Source organism: Podarcis filfolensis (assembly GCF_964270895.1).
Source record: "Podarcis filfolensis genome assembly, chromosome: 10".
In the NCBI taxonomy this organism is placed as follows: Eukaryota; Metazoa; Chordata; class Lepidosauria; order Squamata; family Lacertidae; genus Podarcis; species Podarcis filfolensis.
This window is the reverse complement of record NC_139612.1, coordinates 74,027,698-74,047,417: the sequence shown is the minus strand read 5'-3', so window position 1 is coordinate 74,047,417 and position 19,720 is coordinate 74,027,698. Positions and strand designations below refer to the sequence as shown.

At 50.4% G+C, this 19,720-nt stretch overlaps 2 protein-coding genes across 2 annotated transcripts in view; both read left to right on the top strand.

Annotated features, from left to right (window-relative positions):
* Positions 1 to 19,720, top strand: part of PPP6R2 (protein phosphatase 6 regulatory subunit 2) — a 1,004,265-nt gene that overhangs the window by 667,964 nt on the left and 316,581 nt on the right. Inside the window, exon 28 of the transcript XR_014538743.1 lies at positions 13,671 to 14,254. The gene's annotated coding sequence lies outside the window, so the exon portion shown is untranslated. The remainder of the gene's footprint in view (positions 1 to 13,670; positions 14,255 to 19,720) is intronic.
* Positions 1 to 19,720, top strand: part of SND1 (staphylococcal nuclease and tudor domain containing 1) — a 234,629-nt gene that overhangs the window by 114,261 nt on the left and 100,648 nt on the right. Inside the window, exons 13-14 of the mRNA XM_083572639.1 lie at positions 10,841 to 10,951; positions 18,089 to 18,161. Of these exons, the coding sequence (XP_083428765.1) occupies positions 10,841 to 10,951; positions 18,089 to 18,161 (184 nt within the window). The remainder of the gene's footprint in view (positions 1 to 10,840; positions 10,952 to 18,088; positions 18,162 to 19,720) is intronic.

The window sequence follows — 19,720 nt, the reverse complement described above, 5'->3', positions numbered from 1 at the left end:
CTTTGAGAGGCAACGCTGCTCTTTCACAGCTTAACAAGATTCCCTCTCCAGCTTTCATCCGCACTCACCCAGCCCCATTCTTTCATGTGGGTCTTGCCTGAGAGAGTCACCTGTGCCGGCCCCTTCGCCCCCCCCCCCAAATGCCAGAGCTGCTGCCGGGCCTTTCGAGCGGCTGGGTGGGTGAGGGTGGGCTCGCCTTGGGATTCCGCGAGGAGGGAATTGTGGATCGCAACCTTTGTCCCAAGCTCCCATCCTTGATCTTCGGCTAGCCTGCCCTGGACCCCGACGGAGGCTTTGGCTTTGCAAAGGCCAGGGGGAAACAGCTGGGCGGCGTTTGCAAATGCCCCTGGAAATGGGCGTGAAATTGTGTTCCTGGGCAGCTTCCAACATATATAAAAACACCCCCGAAAAAGGAAAAATATATTTCATGCTTTAAAGAAAGACCAATTGGACTTGATTTGTTTACAAGAGACCCACGTGACAAGAACACATAGAAAATTGTTAATAAACAAGAGATTGGGACAAGAATTTATATCTTCAGATAAAGTTAAAAAAAGAGGAGTGGTGATCTACGCAAAGGAAAATTTGCAGCCAAAACAAATCTTTAAAGATGATCAAGGAAGATTTCTGGCAATTGAAATTCAATTTCAAGGAGAAAAATTTTTGATAGTGGGGATATATGCACCAAATGAAGGGAAAGCAGAATTTTTTAAGAAGTTGCATGAGATTTTAATGGACTATATGGATTACAAACTGATTATGATGGGAGACATGAATGGAGTAGTTTCAACAAATATGGACAAAGCACAAAGACAGGTAGTCACAAAAGACGGAAGACTACCAAAAACTTTCTTTGAAATGACTGACAATATGGACTTGATTGATATCTGGAGAACAAAACACCCATTAGAAAGAGAGGGAACCTTCTTTTCTGAAGCCAAAATGACATGGACACGGATTGACCAAATTTGGGTGTCTAGCAGTATGGCGTCGAATATAAAGAAAGTGGAAATCTGCCCAAAAACCTTCTCCGACCACAACGCAGTCAAGATGGTGATGAAGCAAACAACAACTGGTTCCTTCAGATGGAGAATGAATGACACCTTATTTAGAGACGAGGAGATTTGTAAGAAGGCCCAAAAAACTTTGAAAGATTATTTTGAAACCAACTTAAGGACTAAAGTAGAAAAAAGAATAGTATGGGACGCAAGCAAAGCCGTGATGAGAGGGTTTTTGATACAACAAAATTCAATAAAGAAAAGAAAGCAAAATGAGAGGAAAGAGAAAATCTTGGAAAAGATAAAAGAAGGGGAAAGGAAACTAAGATTGAAGCCAAAATCACAAGAGATTTTAAGAGAAATCAAATTGTATCAAACACAATACATGGAACTGATGAATCAAGAAATAGAATGGAAAATTAAACAAATGAGGCAAAAGACCTTCGAATCGGCAGATAAATGTGGCAAGTTATTGGCTTGGCAAATAAAGAAGAGACAAAAACTCAACACGGTAACAAATTTAGAAGTGGATGGAAAGAACATATGCAACCCAGTGGAAATTAGGAACTGTTTCCAGAGCTACTTTAGACAATTGTACACACAAGGGCTGCAGAAAGATAAAGACATACAACAATTCCTCGAGAAAAATGGGCTGAAAAAGATCTCCCAGGAAAGTAAGACAATTTTGAACCAGGAGATATCAGCACAGGAAATAGAAGATGCCATTCAAAACATGGCGTTGGGCAAATCACCGGGACCGGATGGATTGACTTCCGAATACTATAAAGTTTTGAAGGAAGGGCTTATACAACCTCTGAAGGAAGTCTGCAATGAGATTATGGAGGGGAGAAGGGCACCCGATACGTGGAGAGAGGCCTACATTACACTTATACCAAAGACAGAGACTGAAAAGACCCAACTTAAGAACTACCGACCCATCTCCTTACTAAATGTGGATTACAAAATCTTTGCTGATGTTTTAGCAAAGAGACTGAAAAGAGTTTTGATGGAGGAGATTCATGGAGACCAGGCGGGCTTTCTCCCGAAAAGGCATTTGTCGGACAATGTAAGGAATATAATTGACATTTTGGAGAAGTTGGAAGTGAATATAAACACTAAGGCTGTTTTGATATTTGTGGACGCCGAGAAAGCCTTTGACAATATTTCTTGGAGTTTCATGTTGAAGAACCTCCGGGGGATGGGGGTAGGCCAAGGGTTCGAAAATGGTATAGGTGCAATATATTCTGAACAGAAAGCTAAACTAATTGTAAATAATGTGGTAACAGAAGAGTTTAAGATTGAAAAAGGGACACGACAGGGGTGCCCTATCTCCCCATTACTCTTTATATCGGTCCTCGAGGTTTTGCTTAATATGATCAGGAGGGACCAGTTGGTTAAAGGGATTCAGGTCGGAGCTAAACAATATAAACTGAGAGCATTTGCAGATGACCTAGTACTCACATTGCAAGAGCCAGAAGCTAGCACAAAAAGAGTTTTGGAAATAATTCAAGAGTTTGGTCAATTGGCAGGATTTAAATTGAATAAGTCAAAGACTAAGGTATTGGAGAAAAAATTAACACAGACTGAAAAAGAAAGGTTTCAGAATGAGACGGGGTTGACTGTGGTTAAAAAAGTGAAATATTTGGGTGTGAACATGACAGCTAAAAATGTGAATTTATTCAAAGATAACTATGAAAAAACTTGGACAGAAGTGAAAAAAGATCTGGAGATTTGGTCAAATCTGAAGCTTTCCTTGTTAGGTCGAATTGCAGTTATAAAGATGAATGTATTGCCAAGAATGTTGTTTTTGTTTCAAGCATTACAAATTATGGACAAAATGGATTGTTTCAAGAAGTGGCAGAAAGATATATCTAAATTTGTCTGGCAGGGCAAGAAGCCCAGAATAAAATTCAAGATATTAACGGATTCAAAGGAAAGAGGGGGGTTTGCCCTGCCAGACTTTAAATTGTACTATGAAGCGGCAGCTTTCTGCTGGCTAAAAGAATGGCTGCTTCTTGAAAACACGGACATTTTGGATTTGGAAGGATTTAACAATATTTTTGGGTGGCATGCATATTTGTGGTATGACAAGGTTAAAGCGCATAAAAGTTTCAAAAATCATATTGTCAGAAAAGCACTATTAAATGTCTGGGTTAGATATAAGGACCTGCTGGAAAATAAGACTCCAAGATGGCTATCACCAATGGAAGCCAAGGCAGTTAAAAAGCTAAATATGGAGTCGAAATGGCCAAGATATTGGGAAATTTTGGAAAAAGAAGGGGACAAATTGAGATTGCAGAGTTTTGAAAAAATAAAAGGGAAGGTGAGAGACTGGTTACATTATCATCAAATAAATGAAGTGTTTAAATTAGACAGTAAAATAGGCTTCCAGGTGGAAAAATCAAAATTAGAGACTGAACTCTTAGATTCTAGTACTAAGAATTTGTCAAAAATGTATGACCTGCTGCTGAAATGGAATACACAAGATGAAACGGTAAAATCAAGTATGATTAAATGGGCTCAGGACATCGGTCATAACATTATGTTCGCTGATTGGGAAAAGTTGTGGACCACCGGGTTGAAGTTTACGGCGTGTAACGCCTTAAGAGAAAACATAATGAAAATGATTTATAGGTGGTACATAACCCCAGTCAAGCTTGCAAAGATCTACCATTTGCCTGATAATAAATGTTGGAAATGTAAAGAAAAGGAAGGTACATTCTTTCACCTCTGGTGGACGTGCCCGAAGATTAAGGCATTCTGGGAAATGATCTATAATGAACTTAAAAAGGTATTTAAATATACGTTCCCAAAGAAACCAGAGGCCTTTCTCTTGGGTATCGTCGGCCAGGGGGTGTTAAAGACGGATATAACTTTCTTTATGTATGCTACAACAGCAGCTAGAATACTTATTGCAAAGTACTGGAAGACACAGGATCTACCCACACTGGAAGAATGGCAGATGAAGGTGATGGACTACATGGGTTTGGCAGAAATGACGAGCAGAATCCGAGACCAGGGAAGAGAAGCGGCGGAAGAGGAGTGGAAGAAGTTTAAGGATTATTTAAAGAAATACTATAAAATTAATGACAGTTAGAATGATGTTGGGCTTAAAATAAATGGTTACTATTAGTAATGGTTAAGACAGAGAGAATAAGGACGATTAACATAAATCTATAATAAAATAAGGGAAGATTCGCTGAATAATTGTAAGAACTTGGAATACAGAAACGGGAAGCAAGAGGAAGTCGAGGAAGTAAGGTCTAAGAAATTAGGACATGAAATGGTACTTGTTTTTTGTTCTGTTAACGTGTGTGGTTTGTTTTTGTATGTTTTGTTTGTGTTAATATAAAAGCTGTTTAATAAAAAATATTACAAAAAAAAAAAAACAACATATATAAAAACACAATAAAACATCATACGTTAAAAAGCTTCCTGGCACAGGGCTGCCTTCAGATGATATATACAGTGGTACCTTGGTTCTTGAATTTAATCAGTTCTGGGAGTCTGTTTGACTCCCAAAACTGTTTGAAGACCAAGACGAGGCTTCCGAGTGGCTGCAGGAGCTTCCAGCACTCAATCGGAAGCCGTGAAAGCCACGTCGGATGTTCAGCTTCCGGAAAACCTTTGTAAACCGGAACCCTTACTTCTGGGTTTGTGGCGTTCGGGGGCCTATTTGTCCGACAACTAAACCTTTCGGGAACCAAGGTACCGCTGTAATTGCTCATCTCCTTAACATCTGATGGGAGGGTGTTCCACAGGGCGGGTGCCAACACCAAGAAGGCCCTCTGCCTGGTTCTCTGCGGCCTCGCTTCTCGCAAGGAGGGAACCGTCAGAAGGCCCTCGGAGCTGGACCTCCGTGTCCGGGCAGAACGATACGGGTGGAGACGCTCCTTTTGGGATGCAGGGCTGAGGCTGTCAGTACCAACACTTTGGATTGGGTTAAAACGGGAAGAAAGAGGCTTCTGACTAAACACGATGAAGGACAGTGAGAGCTGTTTGGCAGTGGAGCGGACTTCTTCTGAGTGTGATGGACTCTCCTTCCTGGGAGCTTTTTCAGCAGAGCTCGGGGGCTTTCGTGGAGATCCCTGCTTTGCCCCTTCGGGGTCTTTTCCAATTCTACGGTTCTAGAATCCCCTTTCATGGGATGGCAAGGAAGGCTTGGAGACCCCCAGAGACCCCCAAGCAGGCCGTTCTGGGCGGCATCCGTGGCTGCAGCCTCTCTGCTTCCCTCCACTAGGACCCGCCTCCCCCTCCCCAGCCCCCTGACAGCTTGTGGGGCCGCAGAGGCCTTGGATACGCCATGCGTGATGATTCTGCCATTAATCTTGGCACCGTGGGGCCAGGCGCTTGCTGCCCTCCGACCACGACAAATGATGGAGCCAACCATTGCATGTACATTCGACATGCTGGTTGTGGCAAGAGTCCCTCGGGGGGGGGGGTGTTGCATTTGTGTCTCCTTCCCCCCGCTCTGCTCTCCCTCCGACTGCCACCCCCAACCTCAGCTGCGAAAGGTCAGATCGGCCGATTGGTAGGTGGTGCAAGGGGGGCTTCCGAGGGAGGGGTGGGCACAGCTGTTTGCAGAGAGCAGAGGGGGCCTGAGAGTCCTGGCAGTGTCCTGCCCCTGTGTGCCCCTCAAGGTTGATGCCAGATCACAAAGTCAGGGCATCGCAGATCTGCAAGGGACCCCCAAGAGCCCCCTGCCACTCCTCAAGATGGGAGTTGCAGGACGTCTCTGCGGTGCTGAGCGTGGAAGGCCTTTCTGGGTCCCTCGCCACCCTGATGCCCGCAGTTCCCGGGGCGTGGGAGCCATGCAATGTGGTCGCAGCTCCTCCCATGCCGGTCTGGCAGTGGCAAATTGGGGCAGAGTGATCGTCATGGGAATGGAGGTGGGCAGAGACCAGGGTCCCCTTGCCCTCTGCGTCTTGAAGGGGCAGCTCTGCCTCTGTTCTCTCTTGGTGCCAGAGGGAGCTGGCCGCTTCCTGGGCAGAGGGGTGCAGAGGGAAGGTGCCAGTCTCTGCCAAGGGATTTGGAGCCCCAGCTGCTCTTTGGGCAGATCCCCCCTCCAAGCACTGTCCTTTTTTTGCTGAGATGCGGGGAGGAGTCAGGCGCATCTGTGGGAGGAAGGAAGATGGGAACAGCCAAAGTCTGCTGCGTTTGAGCACAGGATCCCTCTTTCCTCCTGGCGCTTCCAGAAACCGAGGAATCAGTTGAGATCAAGCAGGAGCCTTTGCTGCACTCTTTCCGGCAGCTGATGGAAACATTTAGACTAGCCTACCCAGTTGCTTGGGGGATGCGGGTGGCGCTGAGGGTTAAACCACAGAGCCTAGGGCTTGCCGATCAGAAGGTCAGCAGTTCGAATCCCCACCACAGGGTGAGCTCCCGTTGCTCGGTTCCTGCTCCTGCCAACCTAGCAGTTCGAAAGCATGTCAAAGTGCAAGTAGATAAATAGGTACCGCTCCAGCGGGAAGGTAAATGGCGTTTCCGTGCGCTGCTCTGGTTCTCCAGAAGCGGCTTAGTCCTGCTGGCCACATGACCTGGAAGCTGCACGCCGGATCCCTCGGCCAGTAAAGCGAGATGAGCGCCGCAACCCCAGAGTCGGCCACGACTGGACCTAATGGTCAGGGGTCCCTTTACCTTTACCCAGTTGCTTAGAAAGTATTCTGAGTCTCTTTCAGTATTTTAACGTTGGTCTGTTTTAAAGTAGGGTTGCGATTCTACCCCCCTCAGTTTTACGGTTTTATCTTTGTGTAAAACCCTTTGAGGGTTTTCTAAAACAATCGAGCTGTGTGTAAATTTTATGAAATAAATAAAAACCAGCATTCAGAAATATAGTTTCTGCTGTTTGTGGAGGGCAGAGCAGAGCCGCTCTGGCTACTGGCCTCTTCCAGGACTCTGCCCAGTCCTCTTCTAAAGCCATCCCAGTTGGCGGCCATCATTGCCTCCTGTGGGAGGGAGTTCCATAGGTTAACTGCTGCATGAAGAAGGCAGGAAGGCAAGCCTGCAAGCACCTGGGTGTTGCCTTGGCTGTGCTCCTTGCCTCCCCCCACCCAGGCAGCCGCTCCAGACCGCCCCCTTGCTGCTCCTCTTCTGCAAATCTCTTCCTATTAGATGCCTCGCTTGGCTTGCATCTGGCAAAGATGCGGCTGCCTCTGGGGAAGAGCCTGCCAGATGCAGGGGGGCAGGGGAGGCGGGGCCAGAGGCAGAAAAGGGCGGGGCCATGAGCATCCATTTTTGCCTCTGGGCAGCAGGAGTGTTCCTGCAGAGCGTCATGTAAGCCTCTCTGCCCGAAAGCAAGAGGTCATATGAGGACGGGATGCAGGGCGGGGTGGGTGGTGCGAGGGGAGAGTTCTGAGGGCCAAGCAGAGCCCCCAGGAGGGTTGGACCCCCCCCAGGTGGCATTTGAGCTCAGTTTTGCACAGAGCAGACCCACTGAAATTAATGGACGTGGCTAGCTTAGGGGGCTGGGCTAGATCGGGGCCCCCCAAACTTGACCCTCCAGCTGTTTTGGGACTACAATTCCCATCATCCCTAGCTAACAGGACCAGTGGTCAAGGCTGATGGGAATCATAGTCCCAAAACATCTGGAGGGCCGAGTTTGGGGGTGCCTGGGCTCCTCAGGGTCCCTTCCAGCTCCACCATTCTGTGATTCCAGGAATAGGTCTTCTCTTGAGTAAAACTGGGTGGCATTCCTCCCTGTGAGATTAGAAAGTGGTGAGAAGCGCTTTCTCCTCTCCTCACCCTCCTCCGTGCCCTGGTACCCGCAGGCAGTGCTCTTTGCAGCCCCCAAACTGCGCCTCTGCTCCTGCTCTGTAGCTGAGATAGGCTTGCTTGGAGGTGTCCCCACCCCGAGGGCGCTGGGCCCTCCCTTCCTGGGCAGGCAGGTTGCCCTGCACCTGGTAATTGGACGCAGGAGGCTCCTCTGCCTCCGTGGCGCTTGTGCCCGGCTGGCCTTGGCGCAGCGTAGCCCCTTTCGCAGGCGCAGAGCCCCTGGTGGCTCCCCTGGCTGGCATGGCTTCCATGGAGAGATGGCTGCCTGCCAGGGATGTGCCTCGCTGCTTCCGGATGCTGCCTGCGGGGCTCAGATGCTGAATGGGGATCCCTTGCCAGCATGCGCTGCCTCGTTCCCCCCCACGGCTGCCCTTCTCCCCCTCTTCGCCTCCAAGCTTTGGCTCTGAGCGTCTACACAAACACCAACCAACAACCTCAATGCGAGAGGTGCCAAACTTCAGCGGGGGGGCACCCGAGCTGCCCGCACAGAGCGGAGCCTCAGCGCTCCTTGCCCTCGTGCAAACAGGGCACTGGCAGCTTTTTATCCCGGGGAGAAGCCCCGAGCCCCCCTGGCCTCCTCCCAGCTCCCCACAAGCTTTGGGTGGGGCAGCAGGAGGCAAGGAGAGAGGGGGCGCAGCTTCCCAAAGCAGAGCAGCCTTGGGGGCGCTTCCTTTCCTCTCTGGGGGGCTGCTGCTTGCAGCTGCCTTGTGGGGGGAGGGCACCCCGTTCACGTCCTTGGAGCCGCTCGTGATTCTTCCGCGCCGGGTGGGAGGCAGCTGCCAGGGAAGGTGGGCTCCTCGTGCCGCGGGTGCCCGGCAACTGCCTTCCTGAAATAGGAGGTGCGGCAGCGGTGGCTTATTCCTGGCTGCCTGGCATTTCGCGCGGTGCCTCTGCAGCTGCCGCTTCGCTTGGCAGCCGATTCCTCCTTTGCAGATCTTCCCCGCTCGTCTCCCCCATCTCTGCCCGGCCTATTTCTGGCTCTTCTCTTGCCCGCCCACCCCCTTGAGGCGGCGGCAGCAGCAGCAGCTCCAGGCCGGCCGTGAGGGCCTCCTTCATGCGCTGGGATGTGGCGGGCGCTGGACTCGTGCCAGTCTCAGCAGAGGCAGAGAGGCTCCCGGCAGAGGAGCCGGAGGGTTGAGGCCCTTGCTGTGGGAGTTTGGCAGCTGAGCCCACAGTGCCAAGCCCTGCCTGCGCCTCCCAGGAGGGGTGCCCACGTCTCTGGGAGCCCCCCAAGCCTGATGCCTGGCCGCTGGCTTCAAACGCACTGGAGCAGTTGGCATTCTTCGCTTTGAAGCCATCCCCACGTGGAGGGAAATAAATCGCCTTGCTCCACATGCGCCTGCTTGGCCGCTGCGCTTGGCAGGACTGGCACTGCCAGCTAATCCCCGTTCAGTGTAGGAAATCCATCTTTCTTTTATATATATAAATTTTTATTAGTTTTTTTAACATGCCGTTTTCAACAGTAATTCAACATATTTTTATATCTTATTCAATTTTTTTGACTTCCATCAGCCAGCCCTGTCTGAAAATTTTCCAATCTAATCTCTTAGTATACATTTCTTATTTTCCCTGGTACATTTAAAACTCATAACCAATATCTTTGTTCTTTATCTACTTTGTAGCACTTCATACATTCCTCCTTACAAAACTTATTGTAGTCCTACTAGCATACTTTGTTGGTTACAATTGCTTTTCAAATAGTTCAAAGGAAATCCATCTGTCAGCCTGGCAAGTGCCTGCCCTGTGGAACTCCCTGCCTCTTGATATGAGGCAAATGCCTTTCCCGTCCTCTGCAAAGCATTCCTGACCCAGATGCATGCAAAGTTGATGGGAGTTTAAACCTGTTTCAGTCTTGTAACTTTCCCCGTGCTTGGTTGTAACTTTTTTCATAGTAATTTTATTGCTTTATCGTTTTGTAAACTGCTTTGTTTTTAAAATAATAATCACACAGTGTATAAATTTTAGTGTGGGGGGGAATACATAAATTAAAATGAGCAGGTGAGGATTTTTCTGCACCCCACCTCCCAAGGGGGAAACAGCAGCAAAAAAAGAGGGAATCCCCAGGACCCTCTGCTTCCCCCCTCCCTGTCCTGCATGCAGGGGATGCCGGCGGGGGGGCTCTGCAGAGTGAACAGAAATCCTGGGGTCTTTCAGCAACAGGTCTCCTTCCCCCCCCCTTGGGGTCCCCCTGCTTCTAGGAGAATGGTGACACGGATGAAAGGAAGTCCTTCTTCATGCAGCTCATAGTTAAACTACGGAACTCACTCCCACAGCAGGCAGGGATGGAAATAGAGGCTGTTAGACCTTTAAAATACATCACTTGAGTTCCTTCAAAAGTTCCCCTCTTCCCTCAGATAGAAAAACATTATGCATTTGGCAAGTTTAAAAAAAAAGTTTACTAATTCACCAAAAGTCAGATTCATGTGTTATTCCATTCAGCATTTAGAAAAAAATGCAGAGGCAGTAAGACTTGGCTTAGTTTGATCCCGACTTTTTTTTTTAAGAGGTAATTTAATTATTGTTTGATTTTATACCAATGTTATGTGTTTGATGTTAGCCGCCCTGAGCCCAGTCTCGGCCGGGGAGGGCGGGATACAAATAAAAGATGATGATGATGATGATTTCAACGTGGTGAAATTTCCTAAATCGTTGGTATAGGAGCTCAAGAATGGCTACAGAGCCCAGATCCCCTCCGTAAGCTCAGCACCCCAAGGCCCACCTCGCAGGGAGGGAGGGAGGGAGGGGTGGCCAGGCCTGGTCTCTGCAGGATGAATCAGCTGGCATGGTAGAGATTGGGTTCGGGCCGAGGGGGTTTCTCCCGCTCCAGAGGGGAGATCCTGTACCAGTGGGTCCAAATTGTAAAGACTAAACATTATGACGAACAGTGAAATGGCCGTCATTCAAAGAAGGCGGAGGTTTTTAATCAGAGGTGGGGTGTCCGTCTGTCATGGATTCTTGATCTGTCATTCCTGCCTTGCAACGGGTTGGGATAGATGGCTGCTGGGTGTCCCCTCCAATTCTGTGATTCCAGCTCCCGCCACTCACACCTTTTCCTCCTCTTTCTCTTGCAGCAACATCGCCGAAGCCTTGGTCAGCAAGGGCCTGGCCTCCGTCATCCGCTACCGACAGGACGATGACCAGCGGTCCTCGCACTACGACGAGCTGCTGGCGGCCGAGGCTCGGTGAGTGGGGGGGGGGCAGGAGAGAAGGGGGCCGAGGAGCGATGGGGAGAGCAGCAAGGCAGTGCCTGGAAAGGGCTGGGGGGGCGAGAGAGAGGGCGGATCCCCTTTCGGTGCCCTTTCAGGACTGCTGGGCAATGGGGCTACGCTCACTGGACTTCTTCCGTGGTGGGGGGTGGGGGGAGATGGGACAAGGAATGTGGAGGGAGGGGCAGCTCCGCCTGGCCAGGGTGTCAGGGGGTCTTCCACCCGCTTCCCAGGGTGGCAGGGAGCCCCTTTGGGCCACACCTCCCTGCTGCCCAGGGGCAGGCTGTTCCGTGGCTCCAGCCACCAGCTGTGCTGCAGGTCCCTCGGAGAGCCGAGGGCGAATTCTGCCGCTCTTGGGAGGCTGAGGAGCAAAGGTCCCCTTTGCAGAGGCTGCCCCCTTTGCTGGCTGGGGCAGGCCAGCTGGGGAGGCCGGCGGCTGTGCCAGAGGAGGCCCCGAGCTGTGGGTCTAGCTTGCTTGGGGTGTGGGCGTGTGGTGCAGTCCAGCGCCAGGAAACCTGTTCCACTGCATGGTCATTTATTTATATGCCACCTGTTGGCCACTCAGTCTCTTCTTAGCCTGGCGAAGAGGAGACCGAGAGGAGACAGGATAGCTATCTTCCAATATCTCAAAGGCTGCCCCATGAAAGAGGGAACAAGCTTGTTCCCATGGCTTCATGGGAAAGGAGATTATAGCCGTCTCCCTCAGAAGGGGGTCGACTGCCCTGCCTTGGAGGTTTTTAAGTGAAGCCTGGATGGCCGTCTGTCCTGGATGCTTGAGCTGACATTCCTGAATTGCAGGGGGTCAGGCTGGATGATCTCCAGGGTCCCTTCCAGCTCTACAATCCTCGGATTCTATGATTCTCTAATACAAGCAATGGGAATCCTCTGCCGGGGCCCCCTGCTGCCATCCTGAGCCCCCCTCTGCCTGCCGGCTCCTGGGAGCTGTCCGCCCAGAATGGCGGGTGTCCGTAGAGGGGGCCTCCTTGAACCAGGCGCTCCTTGCTGGCCGCTCACGTCGCATGGACACAGAAGGAGAGAGGCTGCAGGATCAGGCCAGCAGCTCATTATGGAAGAAACCCACAAGCAGGACTTGAACTCAAGAGCCCTCTTCTGTCCCATGGGGCAGGAGGATCCACTGGCTGCAACTGTGGAGGGCAGAGCAGAGCCCTCTCCTGTGGGGCAGCAGGAGAAGGACCCCTTGGCTTCTCCTGGGAGAGGGCTGGGTGGGTGGGGGGCATCGCAGACTGGACTAGGGGCGAGTGGGGTGGGCGTCAGGGTTCTCTGGGGCCCCTCAGACCAGCCTGGCAAGGTCTCTCTCAGGTGTAGCTGCTGTGCCTTGTCTTTTGCTCTTTAGGGGGGAGCAGAGAGAAATCGGACCCTCCGTAGCCCCTTGCCCGCCTCTGCCGGAGAGCCCCTTCTTGCAGCCAGCAGCATGGCAAGTCCTTGTCAAGTGACGCAGGGGGGGGGGCGTGAATCTCTCCCTGCCTCTCCCCCCCCCCCAGCCCTTATTAAGAGTCTGTCGGCCACCAATTAGCCGAGCCTTTTCGTTGACAGCTGGGCTGAAAACTTGCAAGCCTGCAGCAGAGAAGCGGGCGCCTCAGCCGAGCGCGGAAAAGAGCAAAGGCGGCAAAGCGGCACGGCTGGCGCCGGGGAGCGGGTGGGGCCGCGAAGCCAATTACCAGGCGGGCACCATGCAGCGTGGGCCCAGCCCTGACGGATGTTCCTCCGGCAGGGGGAGGGAAGGGGAGCAGGAGAGAGCGGAGGCCCCTTGCCAGCCAGCCAGCCTCGAGGGGTGGGAGGGTTTCGCGGAAAGGGAGGAGGAGCCCAGCTGCTGAGCAGCCAGAGCGGGACCAGGCGAGGGGCAGGATGAGGCCCCCTGGGCTCCTCTGTGGGCCAGGTTGCCGGCCTGATGCAGGAAGGCAAAAGCACTTGCTCGGTGTTTCGGAGCGTGGCCTTCCTGTGGCCAGAGTGGCGTCCGGCGTCCTGGTGCCAACGTGATGCCCCCCTAGTCCAGCCTCCTGTTCTCCCAGTGGGCAACCATCTTCCCATTATGGCAGGGGTGCCCAAACTTTTTCAAAAGAGGGCCAAATTTGATGAAGTGAACATGCGCGAGGGCCGACCAAGGACATATACTGCCACGGGGGCCGGATTAAATCAACCGGCAGGCCGGATTAGGCCCCTGAAATGGACTTTGGACATGCCTGCATTATGGGAAACCTGCAAGCAGGATCCGAGCACAAGAGCAGCTCTCCCCTCCTGTTGTTTTCAGCACCGAATCCTGAGAGCCTTGCCTTGCACCTGAGCATAGCGGATGAGCAATTTATATATATATATATATATATATATATATATATATATATATATATATATATAATATTTATTAAGGTTTTACAAAAACAAAGGTTTGCAGAGTATAGAAAAAGCATAAAAAAAGAAAGAAATAAGAAAAAATACAAAAAATACAAAAATACATAGAGAAGAAAAAAAAGAAAGAAAAGAAAAAATACAAGATGCAAAAAACAAGTAGATAAGAAAAAATTAAAAAACAAATCCATTTTTTGATATCTTTAGGCTCATTTGCTTGTTTCCTTGACCTCCTCACACCTCCCCTTTTTGTATTCCCATTTACATAATCAATTCAGCAAATCCTTACCCTCTTTCCTTTATCTTAACTCTATATATTAACATATTATAGCTATATTTTTTCATCCATTATCAATCCATTTTTTCATATTCTTATTAGCTTTGTTGCTAATGCCACTTAATTTCAATCCAGCATCATTTTAACATTCATTAATTTTACAATATTTCTGCAAATAGTCTTTAAATTTCTTCCAATCTTCTTCCACCAACTCTTCTCCCAGGTCTCGGATTCTGCCAGTCATTTCCGCCAATTCCATATAGTCCATCACCTTCATCTGCCATTCTTCCAAAGTGGGTAAATCTTGTGTCTTCCAATACTTTGCAATAAGTATTCTTGCTGCTGTTGTTGCATACATAAAGAAAGTTCTATCCTTCTTTGGCACCAATTGGCCGACCATGCCCAAGAGAAAAGCCTCTGGTTTCTTCAGGAAGGTATATTTAAATACCTTTTTCATTTCATTATATATCATCTCCCAGAAAGCCTTAATCTTTGGGCACGTCCACCAAAGGTGAAAGAATGTACCTTCATTTTCTTTACATTTCCAACATTTATTATCGGGCAAATGATAGATTTTTGCAAGCTTGACTGGTGTCATGTACCACCTGTATATCATTTTCATAATATTCTCTCTTAGGGCATTACAAATTTCATACCAGTGGTCCACAACTGTTCCCAGTCAGCAAACATAATGTTATGTCCAACATCTTGTGCCCATTTAATCATAGCAGATTTAACCGTTTTATCCTGCGTGTTCCATTTTAACAGCAAGTTATACATTCTTGAAAGTATCTTAGTTTTGGGATCTGTTCTGTTTCCAATTTCCAGTTCTGTTTCCAATTTTGATTTTTCCACCTGGAAGCCAATTTTTTTGTCCAAATTATAGGCCTCTCTTATTTGATAATAATGAAGCCAATCTCGCACTTTATCTTTTAATTTCTCAAAACTCTGCAATTTCAATTTGTCTCCTTCTTGTTCCAGAATTTCCCAATATTTCGGCCATTTGGCCTCCATATTGAGCTTTTTCTGAGCCTTCGTTTCCATCGGTGACAACCACCTTGGGGTTTTATTTTCAAGTAGGTCCTTATATCTTATCCAGACATTGAACAATGCTTTCCTGACAATATGGTTTTTAAATGCTTTATGTGCTTTAACCTTGTCGTACCACAAATATGCATGCCACCCAAAAACGTTATTAAAACCTTCTAAGTCCAAAATGTCTGTGTTCTCAAGAAGCAGCCATTCTTTCAACCAGCAGAATGCTGCTGATTCATAGTAAAGTTTAAGGTCTGGCAGGGCAAATACACCTCTTTCTTTTGTATCAGTTAATATTTTAAATTTTATTCTGGGCTTCTTGCCCTGCCAGACAAATCTAGAAATATCTCTCTGCCACTTCTTGAAACAATCCATTTTATCCAAAATTTGCAGTGATTGAAACAAAAATAACATTCTTGGCAATACATTCATCTTTATAACAGCAATTCGACCCAACAAGGAAAGCTTCAAATTTGACCATATTTCTAAGTCCTTTTTCACTTCTGACCAACATTTCTCATAGTTATCTTTAAATAAGTTTAAGTTCTTAGCAGTCATATTAACCCCCAGGTATTTTACTTTCTTAACCAATGTTAAACCTGTCTCCTTCTGAAACCTCTCTTTCTCAATCGGTGTTAAATTTTTCTCAAGCGGATGAGCAAATTTTTGGACCTCAGTCAGTGCAAAGAGTGCAGGGGTCTTGGGCAACCGGGAAGGTTGGTGGAAGGTTTGCACTGGTCGCTCAGCCGCCCGCTCTCTGTGCCCCACCCCAGGGCTCTGTCCTGCTGCCCCCACAGACCTTGTGCGCCGTCCCTTCCTCCTGGCAGAGGAAGACGACCACAGAGCAAAGCAGCCCAGGATGCGAGCGATGCGATTGGCACGACAGCTGCCCAAATGAGCTCAGTGTTGGCTGCTGCCGGCCTCTGCTGGGCGTCTGGGCTCAGGAGGGAGTGGGCTGCTCCTGTGCTTGGATCCTGCATGCAGGCTTCTTCCATCGGGGCTCCTGGCTGGCCGCTGCGAGAAGAGGGCCCCTCGGGCCTCATCCTGCTGCAGCTGGATGCCCTTAACTGTCACCTTGCCTCTCTCCCCCTTCAGCTGAGATGACGTCCTTCGCTGTCCCTTCTCAAGTGCATTTTCATGTCCAGTATTCCAAAAGACAGGAAGGCCGGCCAGCAGAGTGCCCTCCCTCCCCAAACCCACCATTGTGCCGGCCGGCTTCCTGCTAGCAGCCGGCTGCCGGTGCCCCATTTAACCGCGGCCGGATTCAGCAGGCCGGCCGGCCAGCCCTTCGCAACAGAGCAGCCTGCTCAATGACTTCTGCACAAAGGCCCGGCGGGATCCCTGGCGCTCCCGCCGGAGTGTTTTGTGCGCCTCGGCTCGGCTGAACAAACGGCAGGCCCCGGCACGGGAGCAGCCATTGAGCGGGCCCAGCGGGAGCCGAGGGAGAGCCGGGATCAGAGAATTGCAGAGCTGGAAGGGGCCACGGGGGTCATCTAGTCCAGCCCCCTGCAAGGCGGGAATCGGAGCGGAAGAATCCCTTGACAGAGGGCCGCTTGACCTTTGCTGAAGGAGGCCATAGAATCTTGGGTCTGTATGCTTTGAAGGGACCCCCAGAGGTCATCCAGCCCAACCCCCCCCCACAATGCAGGAATCGCAGTGGAAGAATTCGCAAGAGAGGGCCACCTGTCCTTTGCTTAAAGCCCTCCAAGGATGGAGAGTCGTTTGCCCTACAAGGGAGTCCTTTTGTCCAAACAGCTCTTCCCACCGGAACGGTCTTCCTTTTGGAGGACCCCAAGGTGCAGCAGGGAGCAAGGAGGATGGAGGGGATTGTGTGTGTGTCTGTTTCTAGGGGGGGCAAGAGGGGGTCCTGCTTGTCTCAGAGCCTGATGGCGCCTTTCAGATTGCAAGCAGGCGGCGGCGGCAGCAGCTCCTCTGCTTCAGGGAGGCTTGATAGGAAGAGGGAAATGCAATTAAAAGGAAAAGGTTAGCAGCTGGCCGCGATTGTGGAGAAGCTGTGGGAGGAACAGCCTGCCTGCAAATTGGAAATCCCTCTGCTCTCTCCCCCCACCTCAAGATTCCTGAGATGGTGCTCCTGCAAGAGAGGGGAGAGCTCTTGGCGAGCCTCTTATAGGAGAAGTGGGGCAGGAGAGCTGCAGGAGGAAGGTGCATCAAGGCTGTGGGGGGGGGGCAAAGTTTTTCTGCCTGCCTCGTCACACGAGAACTCGTGGACGTCCGAGGAAGCCGAACGTGGGACCGTTTGGGGCAGGTCAAAGGAGGTGCAGAGTTAAACCGCAGAGGCAGGGATGGCCACCAACTTGGGTGGCTTTGAAAGAGGAGGAGGCAAATTCACAGAGGAGGAGAGGGCTCTTGGGGGCCACTAGAGGTTCTGGGCCCTAAGGAAGTCAGACTATCCTCCCCCAGGGCCAGGGCCTTTTCAGTGATGGCTCCAACCTGGTGGAATGCTCTGTCCCAGGAGACCAGGGCCCTGCAGGATTTAACCTCCTTCCGCCAGGCCTGTAAGACAGAGCTATTCCGCCTGGCCTTTAATTTGAATTCAGCCTGATCTTTTATTTCCCATCTCTTCCCCCTCCCCCCTTTTTATAAAGACCACCTGCTCTGAGACCCCACAGCCAATTCTCCCCTGGCCTCCTCGCTGGCCCAAGGAGGACCAATTCAGCCAGCTAGCCCTGGGGATTATCGAATGCTTATTTCCCCTAAATTGATTTTTGAATTTTATTGTTATTCGTGTTTTTATACTGTATTTTATGCTGGGTTTTTTTGTAGCATCAATTAAGTGTTTTAAATTTGTTGTAAGCTGCCCTGAGCCCGGCTTCCTGAACCGGGAATGGCGGGGTATAAATAAAAAATTATTATTATTATTTATTATAGTCAGGCTTGCTGTGCTCTGCCCCCCCCCAGTCATTTTCTGGAAACCACAGGAGGGGAGAGGGGAGAGGGCTGCCTTGTACTTGAATCCTGCTTGCTAGTCTTGCAGGGGCAATTGCCGAGAGCAGAACGCTGGACTAGCTGGGCCTCTGAATGCAGGAATCGCAGCCAAAGCACCGCTTACAGGTGGCCATCCGACCGCTGCTTAAAAACCTCCAAGGAAGGTTTTTCAAAACCCTCCTGGCAGGGGGCAAGAGGCTGGTCTCTGATGCCCAGAGTTGGGGAGAAACCTGGTTTCCCTGAGAACTGAGCTGCTCGTGGCATGTTTTGCATTTCAGTCTTTTGTGCCATTAAGGCCAGGAGTAATTTCTGGCTGCTTTTGAGTCTCCCTGCTCCAGGTACGGAGGGAAAAGCCCTTGGAGGGAGATCCAGGCTTCTGGGCCCAGAGCTGCTTCTCGGGGTCAACAAGCCCCTCAGAAGCAGAAGGGGCCTCCTCCTGGCCTGCCCCGCTGGCTCCTTTGACCGTCTGATTGCTTCCCCCCAAAAAACAGGGCGATAAAGAACGGGAAAGGACTGCACAGCAAGAAGGAGGTCCCGATCCACCGGGTGGCCGACATCTCTGGGGTAAGGAAGGCAGAGAAGCAGATCCCATCAGTGTCCTTGCGTGCTTGTTTTTTGTTTAAAAAAGAAGGGCAATGTGTAGAACCGTAGAATTGTAGAGTTGGAAGGGACCACAAAGGCCATCTAGTCCAACCGCTGCAATGCAGGAATCTTTTTGCCCATGACCCTGAGATTCAGAGTCTCCTGCTCTCCTGACTGAGCTCTCTCTTAGAAACTCAGCCTGAGTGGGGAGGAGGGAGAGGCCTAGGTTTTCCGCTGGGATCTCCAGAGTCCCGTTCTCGGCCCTCCAAGTGAAAGATTTGGAAAGGCGCTTGGCCTGGAAATGGGCGCCTGGCTCCCTCCCTTCCTTCCTTCCCAGGCCGGCAGCTTCCACGGAGCTTCATGGATCCAGCTTGGCCAAAGGCAAGGCTGAGGGTCGCCACTGGGAGGTGTTTGTTCTCGTTCTCTCTCTCCCCTTCTCCCCACGTGCCCAGCGCCTGTCTCCAGAATCTCCCGAGGGGTCATGCTCTTTCCCATGCCCATTCCCCCCTCCAAGCAAAAACCCCCAAAGTGAAACTCTGCAGCCCTGCTTGGTTCTGAAAGAGAAATGGAAAGGGTGGTGTGTGTGTGTGTGTAGAGCAGGGGTCAGCAAACTTTTTCAGCCGGGGGCCGGTCCACCGTCCCTCAGACCTTGTGGGGGGCCGGACTGTATTTTGGGAGGAAAAAAGAACGAATTCCTATGCCCCACAAATAACCCAGAGATGCATTTTAAATAAAAGCACACCTTCTACTCATGTAAAAACACGCTGATTCCTGTACCGTCCGTGGGCCGGATTGAGAAGGCGATTGGGCCACATTCGGCCCCCGGGCTTTAGGTTGCCTACCCATGGTGGAGAGAGAAATAGAAAGAGAGAGATGCATGCTGGGAAAGCGATAGGCTTTTCATCAGCCATCGACCTGACGCTGCCAGGAGGGAAGCCTCCTCAGCAGCCGTTGTTCCCCCCCCCGCCCCCCGACTGAGAGCACAGGAAAAGTTCTCCACGCAGCTGCAAATTCAGGCCCTCAGGAGCAAAACTGCCCTTCCAGATCCAGCCAGGGCTCCGTGGGGACATTTGCGTTGCTTCTGGACTTGGGCTGACGAGATCAGCATCCTTGGGGGGAGCTGGACGCCCTGGCAATAGGGGGGTCTGGTTGCCACAGCGTCCTTGGAAGTTTCGCAAGCAGCCTTGCGACAGGCTCCCGAGAAAGTCAAGGAAAGAGAGGAAGAGAGCCTCTTGCGGGTCAGGGATGGGCAACGCTTCTTTGCATGTATGTGGCAACGGCCGCACGGATGTTATTATCCCAGAGATGGAAGGAAGAAACACCCCCGACCAGGGAAGAACGGCAAACCAAGTTGATGGACTATGCCGAAATGGCCAAATCAACTGGGAAGCTCAGGGACCAAGAAGACAAGAACATTAAAAAGAGAATGGGGGAAAATTATAATTAGGAGACCATTGTAAACAGGATTTTAATCACACTTGTAAAGTGACAAAAACTATGGACAATTTAGATGGGGATAAAGGATTGATATGCAGTTGTCA